Source organism: Columba livia, chromosome 1 (genome assembly GCF_036013475.1).
Source record: "Columba livia isolate bColLiv1 breed racing homer chromosome 1, bColLiv1.pat.W.v2, whole genome shotgun sequence".
In the NCBI taxonomy this organism is placed as follows: Eukaryota; Metazoa; Chordata; class Aves; order Columbiformes; family Columbidae; genus Columba; species Columba livia.
Window position 1 is genome coordinate 118,885,762 of NC_088602.1, and position 19,935 is coordinate 118,905,696.

A 19,935-nucleotide genomic window follows, 5' to 3' on the forward strand; every position below is an offset into this window, starting at 1 on the left:
CTCAACAGTACAGGGCTCCTCAGGACAGCTTCCGGCAGAGCAGACAGAGAGAAAGAAGGCATTCAGTAACTCTGCCTTCTCTGTATCTTCTGTCACCAGGGCACCCACCTCATTCATCAGTGGGCCTACATCGCCTCTAGTGTTAGTTGTATCTGCCATGTATTTGAAGAAGCTCTTTCTGTTGTCCTTGACCCCTCTCACCAGGTTTAATTCTAAGGAGGCCTTAGCTGTCCTAGTTGCCTCCCTACACCCTATGACAACAGCCTTATATTCTTCCCAAGTGGCCGGCCCCTCCTTCCATGATCCATAAACTCTCCTCTTCCAAGTGAGTTTGCCCAGCAGTTCCCTGTTTCAGCAAGCAGGTCTCCTGGCTCCCTTCCTTGACTTCCTATGTGTCAGGATGCTCTGATCCTGAGCGTGGAAGAAGCAGTCCCTGAATGCTAACCAACTGTCTTGGGCCCCTTCACCTTCAAGTACCTTTTCCCATGGGATTTCCCCTAGCAATTGTTTGAAAAGGCCAAAGTTGGCCCTACTGAAGTCCAGGGTTGTGATTCTGCTTGGTATTCTGTTCCTGCCACTTTCTTAGACAGTTTTACCATATGCTGCTTTTCTTTTTGCTAGAAAATGTAGGTGCTTTCTTATTTCGTTGTACCTGTTCCAAATAAAATATTTGGCTCTTCTAGAACTGTCTTGAAATTTCTTTTCATTGTAAATGCACTGGCTTCAGTTTCTAACCATAAGAGATCTTTCTGGGAGTGTGTTGTCATTGTGTTCCTATGTGCATAAATGTTACAACTTGTGTAGTGATGCGGTTGCTTGGTTTTGTCAGCAGCACTGATGTGCAGTCACTTTATCTATAGAGAAACAAGCATGTCATAACAGCTTTCTTCCCTTATACAGAAAAAATACCTTGTCTCTGGGCTTTCAAGACCGTCTCAATCTTCTCAGATTTAAATGCGGATTTCTTTTGTTTATAAAGGGATCTGGCCATATAAGCTTTATTTGTAAAACTCTTTAATCTATGAAATAGTGGAGCATCTAGCTTTCAAAATCCCTTGATCAAGGTTCTTCAGGTAGGCACTAGAAGTCCACAGAAGTCGACACGGTGTCCTAGTCGAGGCTGAGGAAGGACTCGGAGTCATCTAGCGACACGCCAAAAGTCATCTGAATGGACAGGTTTTCCTGCCCTTTCCGTACACTGAGCTTGCAGGAGCGTGTGGTGGGCAGCACCGTCAGCTGGCAGTGGTGTGACAGAGGTATCAGCTTCCAGGCATCTTTCACCAACATCTGGAACCAGCAGGTGGTTTTCTCGATGTCCAAGTATGAGTTGGTGCACAGGGTGTTGAGGAGGCTGGGGCCTTGACATTTCAGCTCGTCCTCGCTGTGGTGGAGGAAGCACAACCTGTCCCTCAGCAGCTGCTCCCTCTTGCACATGCACTGGAGCTGCACACGGAGGCAGGATTCGCTGGTCAGCAAGTCCTTTGCGGTGTCCGTCTCCAATAAGAAGGCATGGCCGGGGGGAGGCTGCAGGGGCACCAGCAGTTGGTAGAGGACATTGTCCTCCCGGGCACTCCAGCCTTCGTAGACGTAGCCCATCATGATGGCCGGCTGCAGCCGTGGCTTGAAGGTCTTCCCGGACAGTCTTCGGCAGCTACTAAGAAGCTCCTCTACCAGGTCCTCCACCAGCCTGCACTTGTCAGCCATGTACAGTGCTGGCAACCAGATGCGATCAGCCACACATCCAGCCAGATCCCCAATGCCGCCATAGTCATCATCATCATCGTCATCTTCTGCCTCTTCATCCTCATCTTGACGTTCAGGGCTGCCTTGCTGGCAGCTGCTTTCTGGCTTGTGGCTCCTTTTCCTGGTCCTCCAGCAGAGCCACAGGAGCAGGAGCAGGGCTCCTGCCCCGAAAGCAGACACCCAGAAGCACCACTGCTGGGAGGCAACAGAGAGCAGGACTTCTCTGGCCACCCCATTCTGCTCCAGGGTCTCCACCAAATCTTGCAGCAGCTGAGTCATCTTGTGGCTCAGCTGATGTCTGAGCTGCTGCACGACACAGTGCAGCTTCTCAATCATCTCCAGGATGTTCTGGACAAAGTCCAGCACAGCCAGGATGAGGAACACAACGAGAGCCATGGCCTGTAGGACAGGGAAGAGAAGGGGTCTCAGTGGGGCTGGGCAGCAGGGAGCTCGTGGTGGGGAATGCAATGTGGGAGCCGCAGGGACCCAGGGGCACGAAGGGAGAGGGGACGATGGCGCTGGGATGTGCCCGTCCCCGCTCTGTCACAGTGCTCAGCCCAAGGTCCTCCCCCAAGTGGCTGGACCCTACTCCAGCCTGTGACCCCCCTACCCAGGGTTTGGCATTTCTGCCCCAGCCCTTGTCCAGCCCGGCCCCGCGTGTGTGCACTCACCGCTGGCCCAGGTTGCACTGCAGCCACCCTGCCTCTGGTGCCCCTGGTGACTGCCCTGCCCATTGTGACCCGTCCTCTGTGCTGTCACAGGAGCTCCAGGGGCTGGAGCAAACATTCCCCTGCGGGCCAAGGAAAGGACCATGGTGTGGAGCAGCTATTTACCTGCACTCCATCAGAGAGATTGTGGTAGAGCAGCTATTTCCCTGTAGCTCAGGAAGAGAACCACGGTGGAGCTTGTCCTGGTTTTGTTACAAACAAGTCCAGTTTCTCTTTTAGTGAATTTTCTTTTCAGCTAAGTTCTTCTAAGTAACTGCACTTTTCTGAAGTTGGCTACATGTTTTTGCGGACAGTAGCAATGGAATGCAAGGTGGCTGATAAGAATGCACATCCTGTGAGAGGGGCGTATTTGCAAGGAGGGGCGAACAGAACTGGTGACTAAAACTGACCAGCTAAGTATTCCATCCCATCCATGTCGTAACACTGTATAAAAGTGAGAGATCATGGAGGTCTCGCTCTCTTCAATAGGGCCGGCATCTGAAGACAACCCTGCCTGTCGTCCCTGTGGTCTGAGGCCTGGTTCCAGTTCATCCTTATCCAGTTCAGGTTTGCTGCGGAGTCCAGCCCAGAACTTCCGGGTGCCTGTCCTGCAGCTGCCGGAGCCGGCTCTGCTGTTGAGCAATGCTGAGCTGTGTGGGGAAATTCAAGATTGATTTTGTATATTTTGTATTATTTTCTCTATTTTTTTGTTGCATTAGTAAAGCACGTTTAACTTTTTTTTTTTTTCAACTTGCAAGTCCCTGTCTCTTTTCCTCCTATTGCCTTTCCTTGGCGGGGAGGGCTTGGAGGGGGGAGGTTGACAGAGAGTATCTGCCACGGTTTATTGTAGCCCTGCAATTAAACAGTGACAAGCTAATTTTCTAAATGAAAAAGAGTGCCATTTGAAAGCAAATTTCAAAATTTTCTTAGAGAACCTTCTGGGGGAAGTTTTATTTTATTTAAAACTAATTGCTTAGCGTGACCTTTATTCATGAAAACATTTATTTCCCCTAGAACCTAATTATCTGTCTCTTCATAAATGTTGCCATATTCTTATATCAGTATTTCAAGAACTATAGAGATTTGGAAGTTTAAACTCTGAACTGGAATGGAAAATTTATGGCAAAAGTGAACCGAGCTATTGGGAGTTCAGGCCAATTTTGTTTTTTCTGCCTACCATCTCTAGGCAATGATGAATCGTTAAGACCTCCATCTCTTCAAAGATATCAGAGAGGCTGTGAGAAATAGTGTGTATAAAAGAAACCACATATCAGTAAATAGCAAAAGGACAACATGCTGTCAAATCGAAGTCTCTGACCCCTGATGCTAGTAAAGGAGATCAGGCCTCCAACTGAACTTACATAACCGTGAGGCAATATTACTTATGACAGCTTAAGGAGGAGGTCGAGAGACTGAGGACCATCATGGAGTGTGAAATAGTACGAAATAGTGGAGCATCTAGCTTTCAAAATCCCTTGGTCAAGTTTCTTCAGGTAGGTACTAGCATGGTAGACAATGGAGAGCAGTGGATATTGCCTACCTGGACTTCGGTACGGTTTTGAGACCATCTCCTGTAAGATCCTCATAGAGAAGCTGCTGAAGTATGGGCTGGATGAGCAGTGAGGTAGACTGAAAACTGGATGAACAGCTGGGCCCAGAGGGTGGTGATCAACAGCACAAAGTCTAGGTGGTTGGCCAGTAGCTAGCGCTATATCCTAGGGGTCAATACTGCATCCAGTCCTGTTCAACATCTTCATTAATGATCTAGATGATGGGGCACTGCACCTTCAGCAAGTTGCTGATGACACAAAACTGGGAGGAGTGGCTGATAGATCAGAGGGTTGTGCTGCCATCCAGAAGGACCTCAACCAGCTGGAGAAATGGGCCAACATGAACCTCATCAAGTTCAACAAGGAGAAGTGCAAAGTCCTGCGTGTGGGAAGCAATAGCTCTGAGCACCAGTACATGCTGCGGGTCACCCAGCTGGAAAGCGTTTTGGCCGAAAAGTTCCTGGGGGTCTTGGTGGGACAGCACACATGACTGGAATGTGGTCTTGGATGACTACATCCTTCTCAGGAAAGACAGGCCAGCCAGGCAAGGTGGTCGAGTTGCTCTTTACGTGAGAGAGCAACTACAATGTATTGCGTACTGCCCAGGCATGGATGAGGAGCGAGTTGAGAGTCTGTGGGTGAGAATTAAGGGTCAGGCTGGCAGGGCTGACACTGTTGTGGGTGTCTATTACAGGCCACCAGATCAGGGTGAGGAAGTTTATGAGGCCTTCTACAGGCAGCTGAGAGCAGCCTCACAGTCACAGGCCCTGGTTGCAGTGGGGGATTTTAACTTCCCTGATGTTTGCTGGAAGAACTACTCAGCCAGCCACAGTCCAGGAAGTTCCTCCAGTGCCTTGACGATAACTTTCTGACGCAAATGGTGGATGAGCCGACTAGGAGAGGTGCATTGCTGGACCTCATCCTCACTAACAAGGAGGGTCTGGTTGAAGCAGTAAAGGTTGAGGGCTGCCTTGGCTACCATGAGACCTCATAGTTTTTTACTTTCTATCTGTGCTATTTAATCTGTATCAAACTATGTAAAGACAACACATCTCTTGCTTGTTCTTTGTTTTTAAAATAGGGGTATTTTTGAAGTCTCACACCCAGTTCTTCTTGTTTTCACTTTTCTTTATGAGCTGGCTGCATCCCTTAAGGTGTCAATTAAGCCCAGTATCTGCTTTCTATGTCTTTCTTTATGCATCATGTTATATATGTTTGTGGGTTGTTTTGTCATTTTATAAAGAAAACTTTATAAGTCTGTAAGGCTTCAGCAATGTGCATACCTGAAGGGTGACTGCTGGTCCACCCTATCCTCCAAGATCTGTATGGAAAAATTAAACACAGTCAGAATTTTATACAATATTCTGCTCTGTAGTAAAAATAACCCTTTAGGTGCATTGGAACTGCACAATGATCTTTGCAGTAGCTGATGCTAACAGTGCAATTAGAAGACTTGCAATATGCACTCTGTTTCAGCCTGTGACAGCCTTCAGTGGACATTTAACTGCACATTAAATCCTGATTTTTAAGCAGGACTTTAAGTCAATAGGAAATTCCTCAAATTACCCCAACTATCCTACTGTCTTTTTTCCATCAATCAGCTTGGTACCCTTACAATTTCTTTATCTGCACTCCTCTATCCTCTTTTTAATTTACGGCTATATCAAATATTTATTGGCATCACACAAAAGTCTGTTGGATACTCTTAACCAAGGCCCTGAAATGTCTATTTAAACAATCATCCAACTAACAGGAAGTGCAAACCATTATAAATTAGACTTAATGTCAGTTTCAGCAGTTTTTGAAATCTGTCCTACATTCTATTCGATTGTGAAACTCTACCAGGTTAAGAACTGCGAGTAAGAAGCTATGGTGCACTTAAAAAAACTATGTTGTAGTAGAAAGTTATCAGATGACCTCCTTCCTGTCAAGGATAAAGATCAGGTACATCATCTTCCTGTTGCTTTTCAGAGGTACTTCTGTGTAACTTCTGATGTAAATCATGAGCTTATAGCCTCCTCTGGTATTCAGTCACTTGGACTGATTTTTGCATGACCATAAAGGCAGGTCTTACTCTTTACTGATAGCTCAGCATTCACATTAGCCTCATACACCCTAAAGTACAGCCACAGTGTATTTATAATAATTAACAGTTTTATGTAACCCACTCCATCTAATTAATTATTTCTCTAGATATGCTGAAAATGAAAAAAACTTAAAATCTTAACTACTACTTTAAACAAAGCTCAGACCTGTGGAATTTATCCTGTGATTTGCTGGTAACAGAGGTGACTGACAAAATGATGGGACACCTGACAAGTCTGACACATGAAGCATGAACCTCATGTAGTTGGCTTGTCTAATGGTCCACTGCACACTCACGCATTCCTTTGCCTGACCGTGATTCCTGCTTAACAAATTGGCTCATCAGTTGAGGCTGAGAAGATGGGGAGAGAATGCCTGCTTGGAGAAGTTACTCTACAGGACACACAGTTCAGCATTGTAATTCCTCCTCCAATGTGTGACTGGACACAGATGTTTAGATGACTTTACAAATATGACCTAATAATATGGGCAAGGGAGAACTTAAGTGGAATACATCTAGTTCATAGCAGTGTGACCTGGAAGGACAACTGGGTGGGAAGTGACAATAACAACATGAAAATCAAGGAATATAAATTAAGCTGTTAAGTTTCCTAGCATTAAATCTTATTTAAAAAAAATGTTTAAATCTACTTTTAGAGATGGCCTTTGTGCTTTCTCCCTGTGCAGCGCTACATCCCCCAGCTGAAATCAAATACCAAGCCTTGCTACTGTAAATTGGTAAAACGAAAATAGAAATTATGCCTATGATGAGGGAAAGAAAAAAAAATTGTGGCATTTAAGCCTTTTATAATTGAGGCAGCGCAGATGTTATACATTTGTCCCAGCCCTTGTATCCTGTTTTGAAAACCAGCCACAGATTTCTGGTTCAACAGCAACAGAGGCTGTACTTTCATTGCCTTAGAGGCTTTAGGGTATGTGGTTCTTCCCTCAGTTCTTGATGCCTCCAAGGGAATGGATCAGTGAACTGACCGAGGTTAAAACTTCTGGCAAAACAGAAACAAGACTATTTTTAACCTGGATCTATTCCCCGACACAGTTACTGTGTTGCTCCACAAACAGGGCAACTGAGGGTGTGGTGCAAGCGGAAATGAGCTTGGATGGGGCAGCCGGGAAGCAGGAAACCTTTCAGACAGTGCTGTCATTAAAGCCCATGTTTCATGGTACTCAGCTTGTCATGAGGCAGCTGTTGAGATCTGGAATCCTTCTTGCTGCAAAAATATCTTTTTTTTTTTTTTTTTTTCTTTTCTTTGATGAGGTGCTCAAATGGGTGGCTGCCACACTCCTCACACTGCAGAGGGCACAGGTGACACACGCATGTTCCTATCATGCTGCAAAGCCAGGAGCTTCCCCTCTGAAACAGTGAGTGAAGTGATAGCAAAGGAATGCTTGAATATATAGGAGTTATGTGGTAACCACAGTTACATTGTATTAAGAACACTTGAACCCTTAATATCTAATAATTTTGTTTAAATGCCATTCATAGTATTCCAACTATTAATTGCTACTGTACATACCATTGCAGTGTCTACTGACTACGTAGGCCTTTTGTTAACATACAGGACAACAAATTATGGCTCAAAATATTATTTGGCTATGTCAACTAAAGAGTAAAAAGACTACTGCTAATCTAAAGTAGGAAATACACACAATGTCAGAGGAGATGCAGCAACACCAGTGGAGTTTTATAAGCTTTTCCTTTGAATATTTAGTATGTTAAGGCCCTGAAGCAGAGTACCTCTGAGCTGATGATGTTCTTGCTGAGCATCTGCCCACAGGTGCACTGAGCACATCACTTCCTTGCAGCTGTGCATCTGAACCCTGAGGTAAGATTTAGCCTGCCTGGGTAAAAGCATACTAGTGTTTCTTAATACACTATAAGAACATCAATATTATTTTACTATTCTTAGGATTATGAAATTATACCTACTGCTATATTTGTACACAATTCTTCACATTATGTTCATACATTAAATACATTTTAACTTAAAAAGGACATTTCTGTGGCCTTCTTTCTACCACTCCTCCTGATTCATTGGCTACTCCTTTTGTTGTGCCAATATAAAAATGTTTTAATGGAGAAGAGGAATAAAAAAAAATGGCAGGGAGGATGCAGTCCAACATTTGTTGACGAGATCAAGCAAGACAAAGGTCAGGCAGCAAAGTGGGGACTGTTACAGGAATTGGTCAATAATAACACTTCCCACTGATTTGGCTAGTTTCTTTCTAGAAGGAAGGTCATAGCCAGGCTGTTGTCCTTGTAGCCCTGTTAAACCATATGGAGGGACAAAAGCATTTTAAACTGCTCAGCAAATGTTTGACATAGGACTAGGACAAAACTGGTTCCTTATTCCACCCCTGATTTTCATGCTCGTGTCCCCTGTACCAAATATGCCCCAATGGCGGTCTATCCAGCTGTGCACGTGCAGAGGTTCAGGTAGGGAGGAGGAACTCGGTGGCCTCAGAAGAGCCCGCTGGCAGCCGGGCCTGTTGCGGCAGGCTGGTCTCAGCAAGAGGCTGCGATGGTGTCTCTTAAATAACACGCACTAAAGAAGCGCAAGTGAAAGGCTCGCAAGGTGGCTGGTGCGACCTGGAGCGCAGAGCCCTTGGGAAAGCCCGAGTGATGGAGCGTCTGACCCTCGCCGACTTCACATCCCGCTCACCCTCAGGAGACGCGCTGCATTTGGGTTTGCCAAAACGAGTTCTGCAATGCAGAGCCAGCCCCAGTTCCTCGTTTAGATGGCTACTGGTGGCTAATTTCTCACTCACAGTGACCATGCCTATATCACAGAATCATAGAGTGTTTTGGGTTGGAAGGGATCTTCAAAAGTTATCTAGTCCAACCCCCTGCACTGAGCATGGACATCTTTAGCTAGATCAGGTTGCTCAGAGCCCCATCCAGCCTGGTCTGGAACGTCTCCAGGGATGGGGCATCTACCACCTCTCTGGGAAACCTGGGTCAGTGTTTCATCACCCTCACTGTAAAAAATTTCTTCCTCATGTCTGGCTTGATTCTCCCTTCCTTTAGTTTAAAACCACCTCCCCTTATCTTATCGCCACCAGGCCCCGCTAAAAAGACTGCCCCCCTGCTTCTAAATACAAGTGACATTTCCGTGAAGGGAAAATGCTGCAGAAGTGATTCTAGAGTGCTCTGCCAGCCCATGCGGCACTAACCCCCGCCCAGACCCTCAAGCCGAGCAGGCGGCAACGATAGCACCGCCGTCCTTTTCCCGCCCCGCGCATGCGCCCTGCCCACCTCCCCCCTCCGAAATCCCCGGTGGCGGGAGGGCGGCTCTCGCGAGAAGTGCTGACCGCCGGCGCTGTGAGCGGAGGGTCGGTGGCGCCGCCCGGAGGTGTCCTCCCCTCCTTCAACTCCCTATTTCCCCCCCACTCCCCTCCTCCTCGGTCGCCGTGGCCATGGCGGCGCCGCTGGCCTCCCCGGGTCACCGCAGCCGCTTCGAGCAGGAGCAGGACCGGGCCGTCCGCGCGCTGGTGCGCAGCGTGACCGGCCTGCCTGAGGAGGAGCTGGGCGGCGGCCGCTTCCAGACGGCGCTCAACTTCGCCTGGTCCAATTTCAGGTCGGTGCCCACTCACCTCCACCCCCCTTTACTCTACGCCTCGGGGAGAAGCTCCAGCCCCGCGGTGTCCGTCAGCAGCAGGGAGGTGCCTTGTGGCTGCTGGGATGTGGGACGGGGCCGTGTCCTGCCGTACCCGCCGTGCAGGGGGCCTGCGGGAGCATTGGGGCCGTTTGCGAGGCAGAGGGCCAGGGGTTGTAAGTCAGTTTTAATTACCGGCCTTCTAGGGCTTTTCGCCTGATCTGTAAAAAACGGTGCTTTTTCACGTCTTCATTTAGCCACCCGAAATGTTGTTTGTTGGAGTAAAGAAGCAGTCGTCACCAAATCAAGATGAAGCTTCTAACCAAGAATGCTGTTGCTGCTTTTATGAGAGCTTGTCAGTCTGCAGAAGATAATGTGTTCGATGTTATTTGAGCTTGTCATAAACATGGTCTTTATTAACCTGTAACGCATTTGTAACCCTTTAATTCTATTACGCTGCCATCTGAGAGGTCCTTTCTGAAGTTTCACATGCTGTATTTTCAGTTGTCACAGTTATAATTTCAGTGTCTGTTGCCAATTTTTGCATGATCTATTTTCAGTTTCCCATACTATCACTAATGACTGCCTCTTCAGAGCTTTACCTACTTGTTTAACTTCACGCAGCAAGCAATTTTATCCTTATAAAATCATTAATTCTTATAATTAGTATGCTGTTTAAATCCATCTTTGGGGGGTGAGCAATAGCATAATTGCATCAAGCCAGGCTGTGAATCCTAACTACTAATAGACTCAAATAAAACTGTTTTAGTAACCAAATAGTTGATCAACAGCAACAGGGAGTGTGATGTTTGAGAGAACTGGGTATGACCTGCAGCTGGTGTTTTGACAGGTTCTACTCTGCTGAATTTTGAGGATGCTAGTTGTATTCATTTGGAATGTAGGAACACAGTATTTGTAAGTGCTGTTCCCCTGTGGTCTTTATACAAGGTGCTTCAAAGAGATGGACCCAATTTCAAAGTAATTTCAATTTGAAATCAGGTCCATCTTTTTGAAACACTCTGTATTTACCAGAAGTATTTTGTGTGATGTGTCACAGGATTATGTTTATTGGTTTTGTAGCTCCATCAAAACAGAAGTTTGTAGCAGTCATTATTCTGAGTCTGAGGACTGGTAATGGTAGCAGGGTTTCTTGAGCCAGGTGGATGTGCCCTGTGTTCCATCTCCTCTTGTGACATCTGCCTCTCTGTTTCTGGGATCCAGTAGCTTGTGTAGCTGTGTGTTCTTTTAGATTTGGGAATTGTTGGGTTGCTGTTTGTGTGTTTGTTTTTTAAATAATATGTCAAGAGAACAGAGAGGGTGATGCAGAATTGTTGACAAACTGTTTTGACAGGGAAGTTTGGGAAAAGGAAGGGTTTCATGTCAGAAATGTCTAAAAAAATGTGTGTACAACAGGAGCCTGAGATTTACTGATATTATATTTTCAGACCATGAGACCTTGCTTTGTAGCAGAAAATCTCTTTAGTTTCAAGCTTGTGAAATTTGTCGTTTGTATTGTTGGATTTGATGGTGTTTCTATGCTGTAGTTCTCAGGTTCATCTGTTTCTTTCCGTGCAGCACACTACTTCTCTTTTATTCACGATGTTCCCAGCTCGCCTGAAAAAATTGATGCTTTTTTTTTCTGTGTGTCAGAGCTCTTAATTAAAACTTTAAGTAGTAGACTAAAGAATTTCACTAATAACTTCCCTTCAGCTTAATTTTTCTTTTCCGTGCTGATTCTTTGTTTTTGTTGCTTTCTTTCCAGACTGTTATTCTCAATCTCCCAGTTCTGGTACTTAACACCGTTTCCTATTTGAACTAATGATTTTCTAAGTAAGCTAAGGTGATGTAATAAATGAGATAAACTATGTTTTCTTAACCTAAATCTCAGATACCTAGTTAATGTTACATTTCTTTGTGTTTTATTCCAAAGCCTTACACACAGATGAAATCAGACTAATGGTTCTGTAGTTAACAAAGCAATTTAAAAATTTTCTTTAACATGGGCATATCTTTATCCTCAAGTGATACTTATTAAAAGTCATTGCTACCTGCCTTACAGTTTCCTTTTCTAGTTCATTACTTTGATATTGCAGTGATTGTAGATTGTCTTTCCAAATGCAGTCTTTTTAGCTTAAGTTTTGCTCCTGATTCAGATCCAGTACTTTTCCTTTCTGTCTGTGGTCATGAGAGTTTTACCCCTGCTTTCTGTACAGTTGTTGCTGGAAGCTGAGGCAAAATATTGGGTTGGCTTTGGGTACCTTCATATAGAGCTCACTGCTGTCACATCCCATTCCCTGTTCATGTTCTAATTTCTTCTGCAGAGTCCATCCTAACGTTTCACAAGTTCTTATTTTGTCCCTATACATGCTGCCTTTGGTGGTATATCTTTATTTTGATTAAACTCTCTTTTCTTTAAGGCACTTTCCTTTATCATGTATACCGGATCTTCGTTTGGGTTTAGAGACCTCCCCATGTGGGTGTTTGTTATGCCTATGTTTGTGTTGCAAGGCCCAGATAATTTTTGTACCTTTGACAACACAGTTCTTGATCTCCTTGTTCTGCTTGACTTAAGTGACAGCATACTTTATTTACTTAGTTTGCTGATACAGTAGTAATTTTCCATTCAGCTTAAAGTGCTGGTTAAATGTAACCTATGTTCCATCTTTGCATCTTTAAGGTCAATTGTAGTTAATCCTTCTTGAGCTATGAGACACTGAGATTACGTTTTGGTGGTTAATGCTGTTGCTGAATTAAGCATGCATTATTAAACTAATAATGTTGTCCTTGTATATGTAAGTCAGCTTTATTTTCTTCCTTACTTAAGCTTCCTTTTTCAGCATATTCTAACACAGATTTCTTACACAGATTTCACCGTTTTCTTGATGTGAACAGTCACAAAGTAGAGAGGACAATAGAAGGGTAAGTTTTATGCTTATGGATTAATAATGGATTAGTTAACTTTTTTTTTGGAGTATTTTTGATGCTATTTTTGTTATTAGAATACATGAAAAATTGATAGTTCATTCTGACCTTGGAAAAGCTGCGAGCTGGAAGAGACTAACAGAAAAATTTCTGAACTCACCACTCCCAAGTATTGAGGAAACAAAGGTATGTATGTTGCAATCTCTTTATTTTTTTTTCCAGCACTCTTGCGTTTATACTGATGATGAAGGCTTTAATTGGAATGTTGTGTCAGAAATTTCAGATGACTTAGCAGTGGGATTTCCAGTTGCTGTTCATGTCGTGGATTTTCAGGGTTGTATTGTTTAGTTTCCCCATTTCCTTTAGGAATGTGTTTATTGTCTTGTCAGGGTTTCAGCGTGTGCAGTTTCATGACTTAAAGGACAACTACTTGTTGTAGAGCAGATGTTTTATGGTCGACATTGTACAAATGTGGTAGCTAGAATCTAGATTCCTGTCTGTTCTAAAACAATTGTGAACTGAGCAGTTCTTACTCTTTACCCATTTTTTTTTTTTCACCCTAGGTAATGCATCTGGTTGTTTTGACTTAAGTATTTCCATAAGGAGTCTTCCTGCCCTGTAGCTTCCTTATTGAGGTTGTGTATGTTTCAGCTTTGATACACTTCGTATCAAATCAGTTAAGGATATGGACTGGATGGATATGGCAAAATTTGTTGCAGTTAGACACTTTCCAGTGTGGTACTTTAATAATGAATTTGATCTTTGAAAACTGAAAGTTCCTGCTATTTGGAATTTAAGCTTGCGATTTAAGAGGTGGTGTTCCATATAATTATATTCTTTAATAGACCTGTGTTCTGGGTCATAGTCCGATTTTACTTCTCATTGAACTGACCTTTACCTTTCTTTGTGAAGTTTTATGTTTTGTCTAATTTGTGGGGAAATCCATGGAACCCTCAATAGGTTATGCAAATCTTCAGTTATTATACTCTGTAGATTTTTTTTTTTTAAATACCTTTAGTTGTGCTTGTTTTGAGAGTTCAATAAAATAAAAATCAACCAACCAAAAAAAAGCCCCATCAAGTACTTAATATTTGAATGTTGCAAGTATTCTAAGATTTGAAAGAACCTTCCCCCCCCACCCTTTGGAAAATGCAAGTGGGGTTTAGCTGGAGGTACATCATATCTCATATTTGGGAAGTTAAGCTGCATTTTGTTTTTAGCAGTGGCATGTAATTGGGAAGATTGAGTATTTATCAGTTTTATGACTGGTAACTGAAATACCAGCTCACATATGTAATTCTGGCAATGACCTACTTGTGTTCTTTGGCAAACTCTTGCAGAGTCAGTAATGTTCAGTATGGACGTATTATGTTCCATCTGTACTAGATGAGTATGATGCTGCTATATCAGAATTTTTATTATTAATTTTGTTAATACAAGTGGATCTCGTTCTGAAATAGCTTCATAAGTGTGTGTATTTATGTGTCAAAGTATATAGAATGTAGATAGCAGAATCTCCATGTGTCTAGATATGAAACAGTCTGCAGAAGAACTTTGGAAAGTTAGAATCAGGCCAAAGAAAAATTTCTCTTTAATAAGAAACGGTTGTGCTCTAAGCAAGTACTAGGGAATAGAGCATAATACAAATCTCTGCAGCATACCAGTATTGGCACAGTATTCTAACCTGATTGAAGGCATCTATTTCACAACTGCATTTGTGCAATGTTTGAGTGAAAGGTGTATCCTTAATGCTCTGTGTAGATTTTCAGATGAGGGAAGATGATATTAAAATGTAGTGATTTTAGCAAAGTGCTTTAGGTAACTTCATTTTAGCCTCTGTTTGAAAGAATCAGCCATACGAATAAGGGAACCTAAAGTTTGGCTTCCTGCAGGCCCTTTACTGGTGGTGTTCCACCTCATCCACGTTAATGCAGCTGTCTGTTATCCCTTGTCCTCTGGTGACTTCTTATTTCCACAGTACTTCAGGGTTCCTCTTATCTCTTTTCCATATTCTCTGATTGTCAGCTCAGTAAGAGGCAGCTTATGCTGTAGCAGCTTTTGAAGTATTTGTATGTTCGTTGGCTAATTAGTAGGCAAAAGAGAATGGATAAAATTAAATATAATGTTACAGATCTTATTTTTGTAATTCAGGACTGGAGAATGGGAACTAATCGGGAACATTCCTGCAGATAATAGGCTGAGTTTGTTCCTAACCAAAATCTCTAGACCACTTACTGACTTGCCTTTTTTTTTTTTTTAATGTGTTTTAAAGACAGATACACACTATTCCATACTGTCTCTTCTGTTGTGTTTGTCTGATTCTCCATCGAACACCACCTATGTGGAAAAACCAAGAGTCAAAGAAGTGGGTAAGTTTACAAGATGTTTATACTGCTAATGAAAGATACAATCTGTTAATGCAGTCTGATAAGAAGGACATTTTTCCTCTTCATTTTATTACCTCCTTCAAGGTGCGCTATTGATTGTCTTTTTATGATTTGTACATTGAAAATAGCCTGTGAATCTTTCCTACCCCCATTTATGTTGTATGGCCTAATTAAGTTTTCCAGCCACCAAAGTACCTTGGGAGCTCTTTTTACTTGTGCCACTATCATGAATGTTCTCCACCTGTTCAGCTGTGCTTACATGCTCAAAGACAGACAAAGGGGTTTCTGTCCCCAGTCTCTGTCTTGCACCTCAGTAGGAGGTCTACTGAAACAGCTTTGGTGATGTAAATTCCTGTGTTCCCTGTTTAGCTGAGGAAAGGGAGATACCTTTGAAGGTTTCCAGAGGGAGGTCCCAGCTGCCTGCTTTCTAAAGTAGGACTGTTTCACTCCATGCCTAAAAATGAGGCTTGTGCTTAAATTTGAGTGGATACCATCCCCCGTTTGTTTACAGTGTTGTATCATAGACTGAAAGAAGAACATTTCAGACTAACCTAAAGAAAATCTTGCATCTTAAGATTCCTTTTTGAATGATCTCTGCACATTCCCTCGGCGGTGTTTTGAATGCACTTTCAGCCCATTCCAGGAATGTGAATATGAAGAGGTTATCTCAAACAACACTAATTACAGTTGAGTAAGCTTCGTGTTTAAGATATAATATATTTTAAGTGTGATTGTTATTTTTAAAGTATTACACATCACATCATGGATATGTGGTGTCATTTTCAGAGAGTAAGACCATTGTTGCTTTATGTTGTTTACAGTCCAAGATCCTTGTGCATACGTAAATTATACATTTAGAATGTTTCCACCAAGCTAAATGGGATTAGTCACACTAAGTGATATGTTGCATTCTTGCATGTTTTTCCAGGATTGAAGTGTAGGGTGCTGTAACATAATACAGATAAATGTACTGACAGCACGCTGTGTTGCACATTTTGAGTGTAGAAGCAAAAAAATTGAGAATTAACAAATGAGGAGTATACACGGTTGATAAGTTGCAATTTACATGCCATACTGTTAAAGGAACAGTGGTGTAACCTTAGGTGGAAAGGAATGCTTTTTGGTTTAGTTTTAGAGTAATAAGGTAATTTTAACTTTGGAAGTGTTTTTAGAGGAAACAAAAGTCAGAGTTATGTGATATTTACTATTTTTATATTTATACTTCTCTTAGAAAATGAAGAAGAATTTGACTGGGGAAAGTATCTGATGGAAGGAGAAGAAATTTGTTTTGGCCCAGGCGTAGATACACCAGTAAGTAATTTCTTAAGGTAAAACAAACCAAACAAACCACACAAAAAGCCAAAACAAAACAAACAAGCCCCCCAAAAAAACAGACTGTATAAGCTGTTTTGAAGTATGTTAGAGAACTGCTTGAGTTGTCCTAGTTTGTATGCTTTACAAATTGATTCTCTCAGGATTCCCTAATACTTTGCTTCTTACATAATGCTGTGAAATACATACAGACCCAAGCAGAGTAACAGTAATACAAATGCTTTTGGTTTACACCATCTTTTGACTTAGTCCTGCAACTAAACTGGCTCCTTCTGCTGACCCCTGCCTGCTCCTAATCAGAACTTGCTGTAGTTCTGTGATCTTGTCCAGTTATTAATGTTATGTAGAACTTAAACTAGTCTCTGGTAGACAGTCATGTTAGTCTTAGTGTCCTGAATTTACTTTACAGTAAAAGAAAGAAGAGTATAGTTTGTTTGGCTTGAATAGGAAGGGAATATGGATCTGTCTGCTCTGCTGTATTGAAGTGTACTGGGTTTTGTTGTGCTCAATAGGATTGGTCTGGAGAAAGCGAAGAGGAGGAAGACACTCAACCTCTGAGCAGGGAGGACTCGGGAATTCAAGTAGATAGGACACCTTTAGAAGAGCAAGATCCGAATAAGAAAATGGTACCTAATGTTTCCTGGAAAGGTTAGAATAAGCTATAATTCTGATACAGTCATACACTCAAATTTGGAAAGCTAATGCAGCTTTACTTATTATTCTTGAGAGAGGTATTGTGTTTTAGACCTGAAATTGTCGTTTTAAGGTACACCTTATTCTTCACTGGTTTAGACCTGAAATTGTCGTTTTAAGGTACACCTTATTCTTCACTGTTTTAGACCTGAAATTGTCATTTTAAGGTACACCTTATTCTTCACTACTGCTTTTTTCATTTTTAACCGTAAAGCAACGGTATGGAAGGTTTGATCTGATTTCTGGTGTTACTGATGGAGAAGAATTGTGTATCTTTCTGTGGAAGTATACAAGGCATGTTACAGTATAGCAGTGAAAACTTATACTGTAAATGTGGCATGTGGTTGTGTGGATGTAATGTAATTTTTTTACTATTAAGAATCAGAATGCTGAAACAAAATTTGGTGGACAACAAAAACAGTTGACTCAGTTCTGGGTATGAAGTATTTTTGAAAAAAAAATTTAAGTAATTTAAACACTAGTGGCTCACCCTTGAATAGCTTCAGGGAGTATTAACTATAGCTGTAAAGTTTTGCATAGAATATTGTAGGATACAAGATGCCTTGTATAAGAAGACTGCAAATAGTCATATGTTGCATAAGCAAGAAGTTATCTAACTGGGACTAGGTAAAGTTTTGTTGATAATCACATTTAAGAAAAAAAATTAAGTAATGTACTAAATGCATGCCAAAAAGGAACACAGTGACAAAGTTGGTGATATTTTTCAGTTTATTTTTTAAGTCAGCTTCATTTTGTATATACCATTTGAGAGTTGCCTGAGGAAGAACTGAAAACTACACAAATCTCCAGGTTTATTTTTTAGGACTTCTGCAACTTTTAGATGAGGCATCTCTATGTGTTAGGCATGATGGTGTCATACATGTGAGTGCAGCAGAGTGTAAATAGTTGTAAATTGTAACTTTTCTAAAAGATCTGTGATTCTGCAGTGGCTCGGATAGGCTTATTAATAGCTTTTTCCTGTGTTTTATAAGCATTTCCTGAATTAATAAAAATACATCACTGACTGTCACGTGTTTTCACAGTGGGTGAACCTGATGCCCGCAGCTGGCTGGAGCAGCACGTTGTTCCTCAGTACTGGACAGGAAGAGCTCCTCGCTTCTCACATAGTTTACACTTGCATTCCAACCTAGCTGCAGTCTGGTAAGAAAACAATATCACAAAGTCCTTATTGGCATATAATGCTAAATAATGACTTCATTAAGCGTCTTTACTGTGGAAGCATAAAGACAGTACAGTTACTACTGATTTAGTTAAAAACAGAATTAAAAGGGTACACATAAGATGACCAAACAAGATTTTTTTTCTATTAATATGTTATTTTTCCTTTTATTTAGTTTTTATTACATTTGTCATATCAGAGACTTTTCCTTTTTCAAAGAAGCAGATCTTCTAGTTGCGTTTTGTTTGGGTTGACCCTTATGAAGGTCTCTGAGGGACTAAGACAGGTGGGTTGTAAGTTGGCCTGGAATGAAGAGTTCCCTAACGTTTAACTTCTTGTTTGGTTTTGGTGCCTCCCTTACAAACTGAGTCTTAAACACAGATTTTGTGTGGGGAGAGAACATAAAGCAGTATATTGTCATGATCTGCTGTGGTTTTGGAAAGAAAATGAGAAGGAAATTAAATTAAGAAAAAAACCAAAGCCTGATTCTTCCCTCTGTCCCAATTTTTGATGTGTCACTACTGCAGTAATACAGATAATTACATTTGTCTTTGGTTTCTTAATTGAATGAATTTTAGTGTCAGTTGGTTATCTAGCCACTTATGAACTAAAATTTACAGTGAAGATTAGGAAATCAGTAACATCAACAAAGCAGTGCTGTTTCTGTTGCAATATTTTCAGCAGATGTATGTTACAGACATGATATATAATCAGTATTGCTTAATTTGGATTTTTGAATTTTGAGCATGATTACATAAATTTTGCCACTGATGACATTAATGAGTCAAAATACTACAAATACAAATAATCATTCTGTATTTCTATAAAATATGAAAAATACTGTGGAAGGTTTACAAAGAATTGTGTAACACAGCATCATAAGAGAAAGTTCTTAGGTGGCTGCAAAAGTTTCCATTTAACAGAATCACAGAATGTTAGGAATTGGAAGGGACCTTGGAAGATCATCTAGTCCAATCCCCCTGCCGGAGCAGGAACACCTAGATGAGGTTGCACAGGAAGGCGTCCAGGCGGGTTTGAATGTCTCCAGAGGAGACTCCACAACCTCCCTGGGCAGCCTGTTCCAGTGCTCTGTCACCCTCACTGGTTGTCATTGAGAAGAGACTGCCTTCATCCTCATGACACTCACCCTTGATATATTTGTAAACATTAATAAGGTCACCCCTCAGTCTCCTCCAAACTAGAGCCCCAGCTCCCTCAGCCTTTCCTTGTAAGGGAGATGCTCCACTCCCTTAATCATCTTCGTGGCTCTACGCTGGACTCTCTCCAGCAGTTCCCTGTCCTTGTTGAACTGAGGGGCCCAGAACTGGACACAATATTTCAGGTGTGGTCTCATCAGGGCAGAGTAGAGGGGGAGGAGAACCTCTCTTGACCTACTAACCACCCCCCTGCTAATACACCCCAGGATGCCATTGGCCTTCCTGGCCACAAGGGCACAGTCATCAAGGCTCATGGTCATCCTGCTGTCCACCAGGACCCCCAGGTCCCTTTCCCCTACACTGCTCTGCAACAGGTGTTTCCCCAACTTATACTGGAACCTGGGGTTGTTCCTGCCCAGATGCAAGATTCTACACTTGCCCTTCTTATATTGCATTAAATTTTTCCCCACCCAACTCTGCAACCTGTCCAGGTCTTGCTGGATGGCAGCACAGCCTTCTGGCATGTCAGCCACTCCTCCCAGTTTGGTGTCATCAGCAAATTTGC

The 19,935-nt window shown here is 42.3% G+C and overlaps 2 protein-coding genes across 5 annotated transcripts in view; one reads left to right on the top strand and one right to left on the bottom strand.

Moving 5' to 3' along the window:
• Window positions 1-1,110: 1,110 nt before the first annotated feature.
• LOC102095320 (inositol 1,4,5-trisphosphate receptor-interacting protein-like 1) lies at window positions 1,111-2,139 on the bottom strand. The gene has a single exon (XM_005502644.3). It carries the CDS (start codon window positions 2,137-2,139, stop codon window positions 1,111-1,113), a length of 1,029 nt encoding a protein of 342 aa, XP_005502701.2.
• A 7,254-nt stretch (window positions 2,140-9,393) lies between these two features.
• The window catches only part of TUBGCP5 (tubulin gamma complex component 5), a 28,237-nt gene continuing 17,695 nt past the window's right edge, over window positions 9,394-19,935 (top strand). Inside the window, exons 1-8 of one of the 4 annotated variants that reach the window (XM_021287840.2) lie at window positions 9,394-9,681; window positions 12,565-12,618; window positions 12,699-12,807; window positions 14,894-14,990; window positions 15,584-15,694; window positions 16,240-16,319; window positions 16,853-16,988; window positions 18,077-18,194. In XM_021287840.2, coding sequence (XP_021143515.2) covers window positions 9,521-9,681; window positions 12,565-12,618; window positions 12,699-12,807; window positions 14,894-14,990; window positions 15,584-15,694; window positions 16,240-16,319; window positions 16,853-16,988; window positions 18,077-18,194 — 866 coding nt within the window. In that variant the 5' untranslated portion in view covers window positions 9,394-9,520. The remainder of the gene's footprint in view (window positions 9,682-12,564; window positions 12,619-12,698; window positions 12,808-14,893; window positions 14,991-15,583; window positions 15,695-16,239; window positions 16,320-16,852; window positions 16,989-18,076; window positions 18,195-19,935) is intronic. The other 3 variants (XM_065075078.1, XM_065075098.1, XM_065075087.1) reach the window with 3 other exon arrangements.

Coding starts and splice junctions, on each gene's coding strand:
- LOC102095320 (XM_005502644.3), bottom strand. CDS start 2,139: ATGGCTCTCGTTGTGTTCCTCATCCTGGCTGTGCTGGACTTTGTCCAG.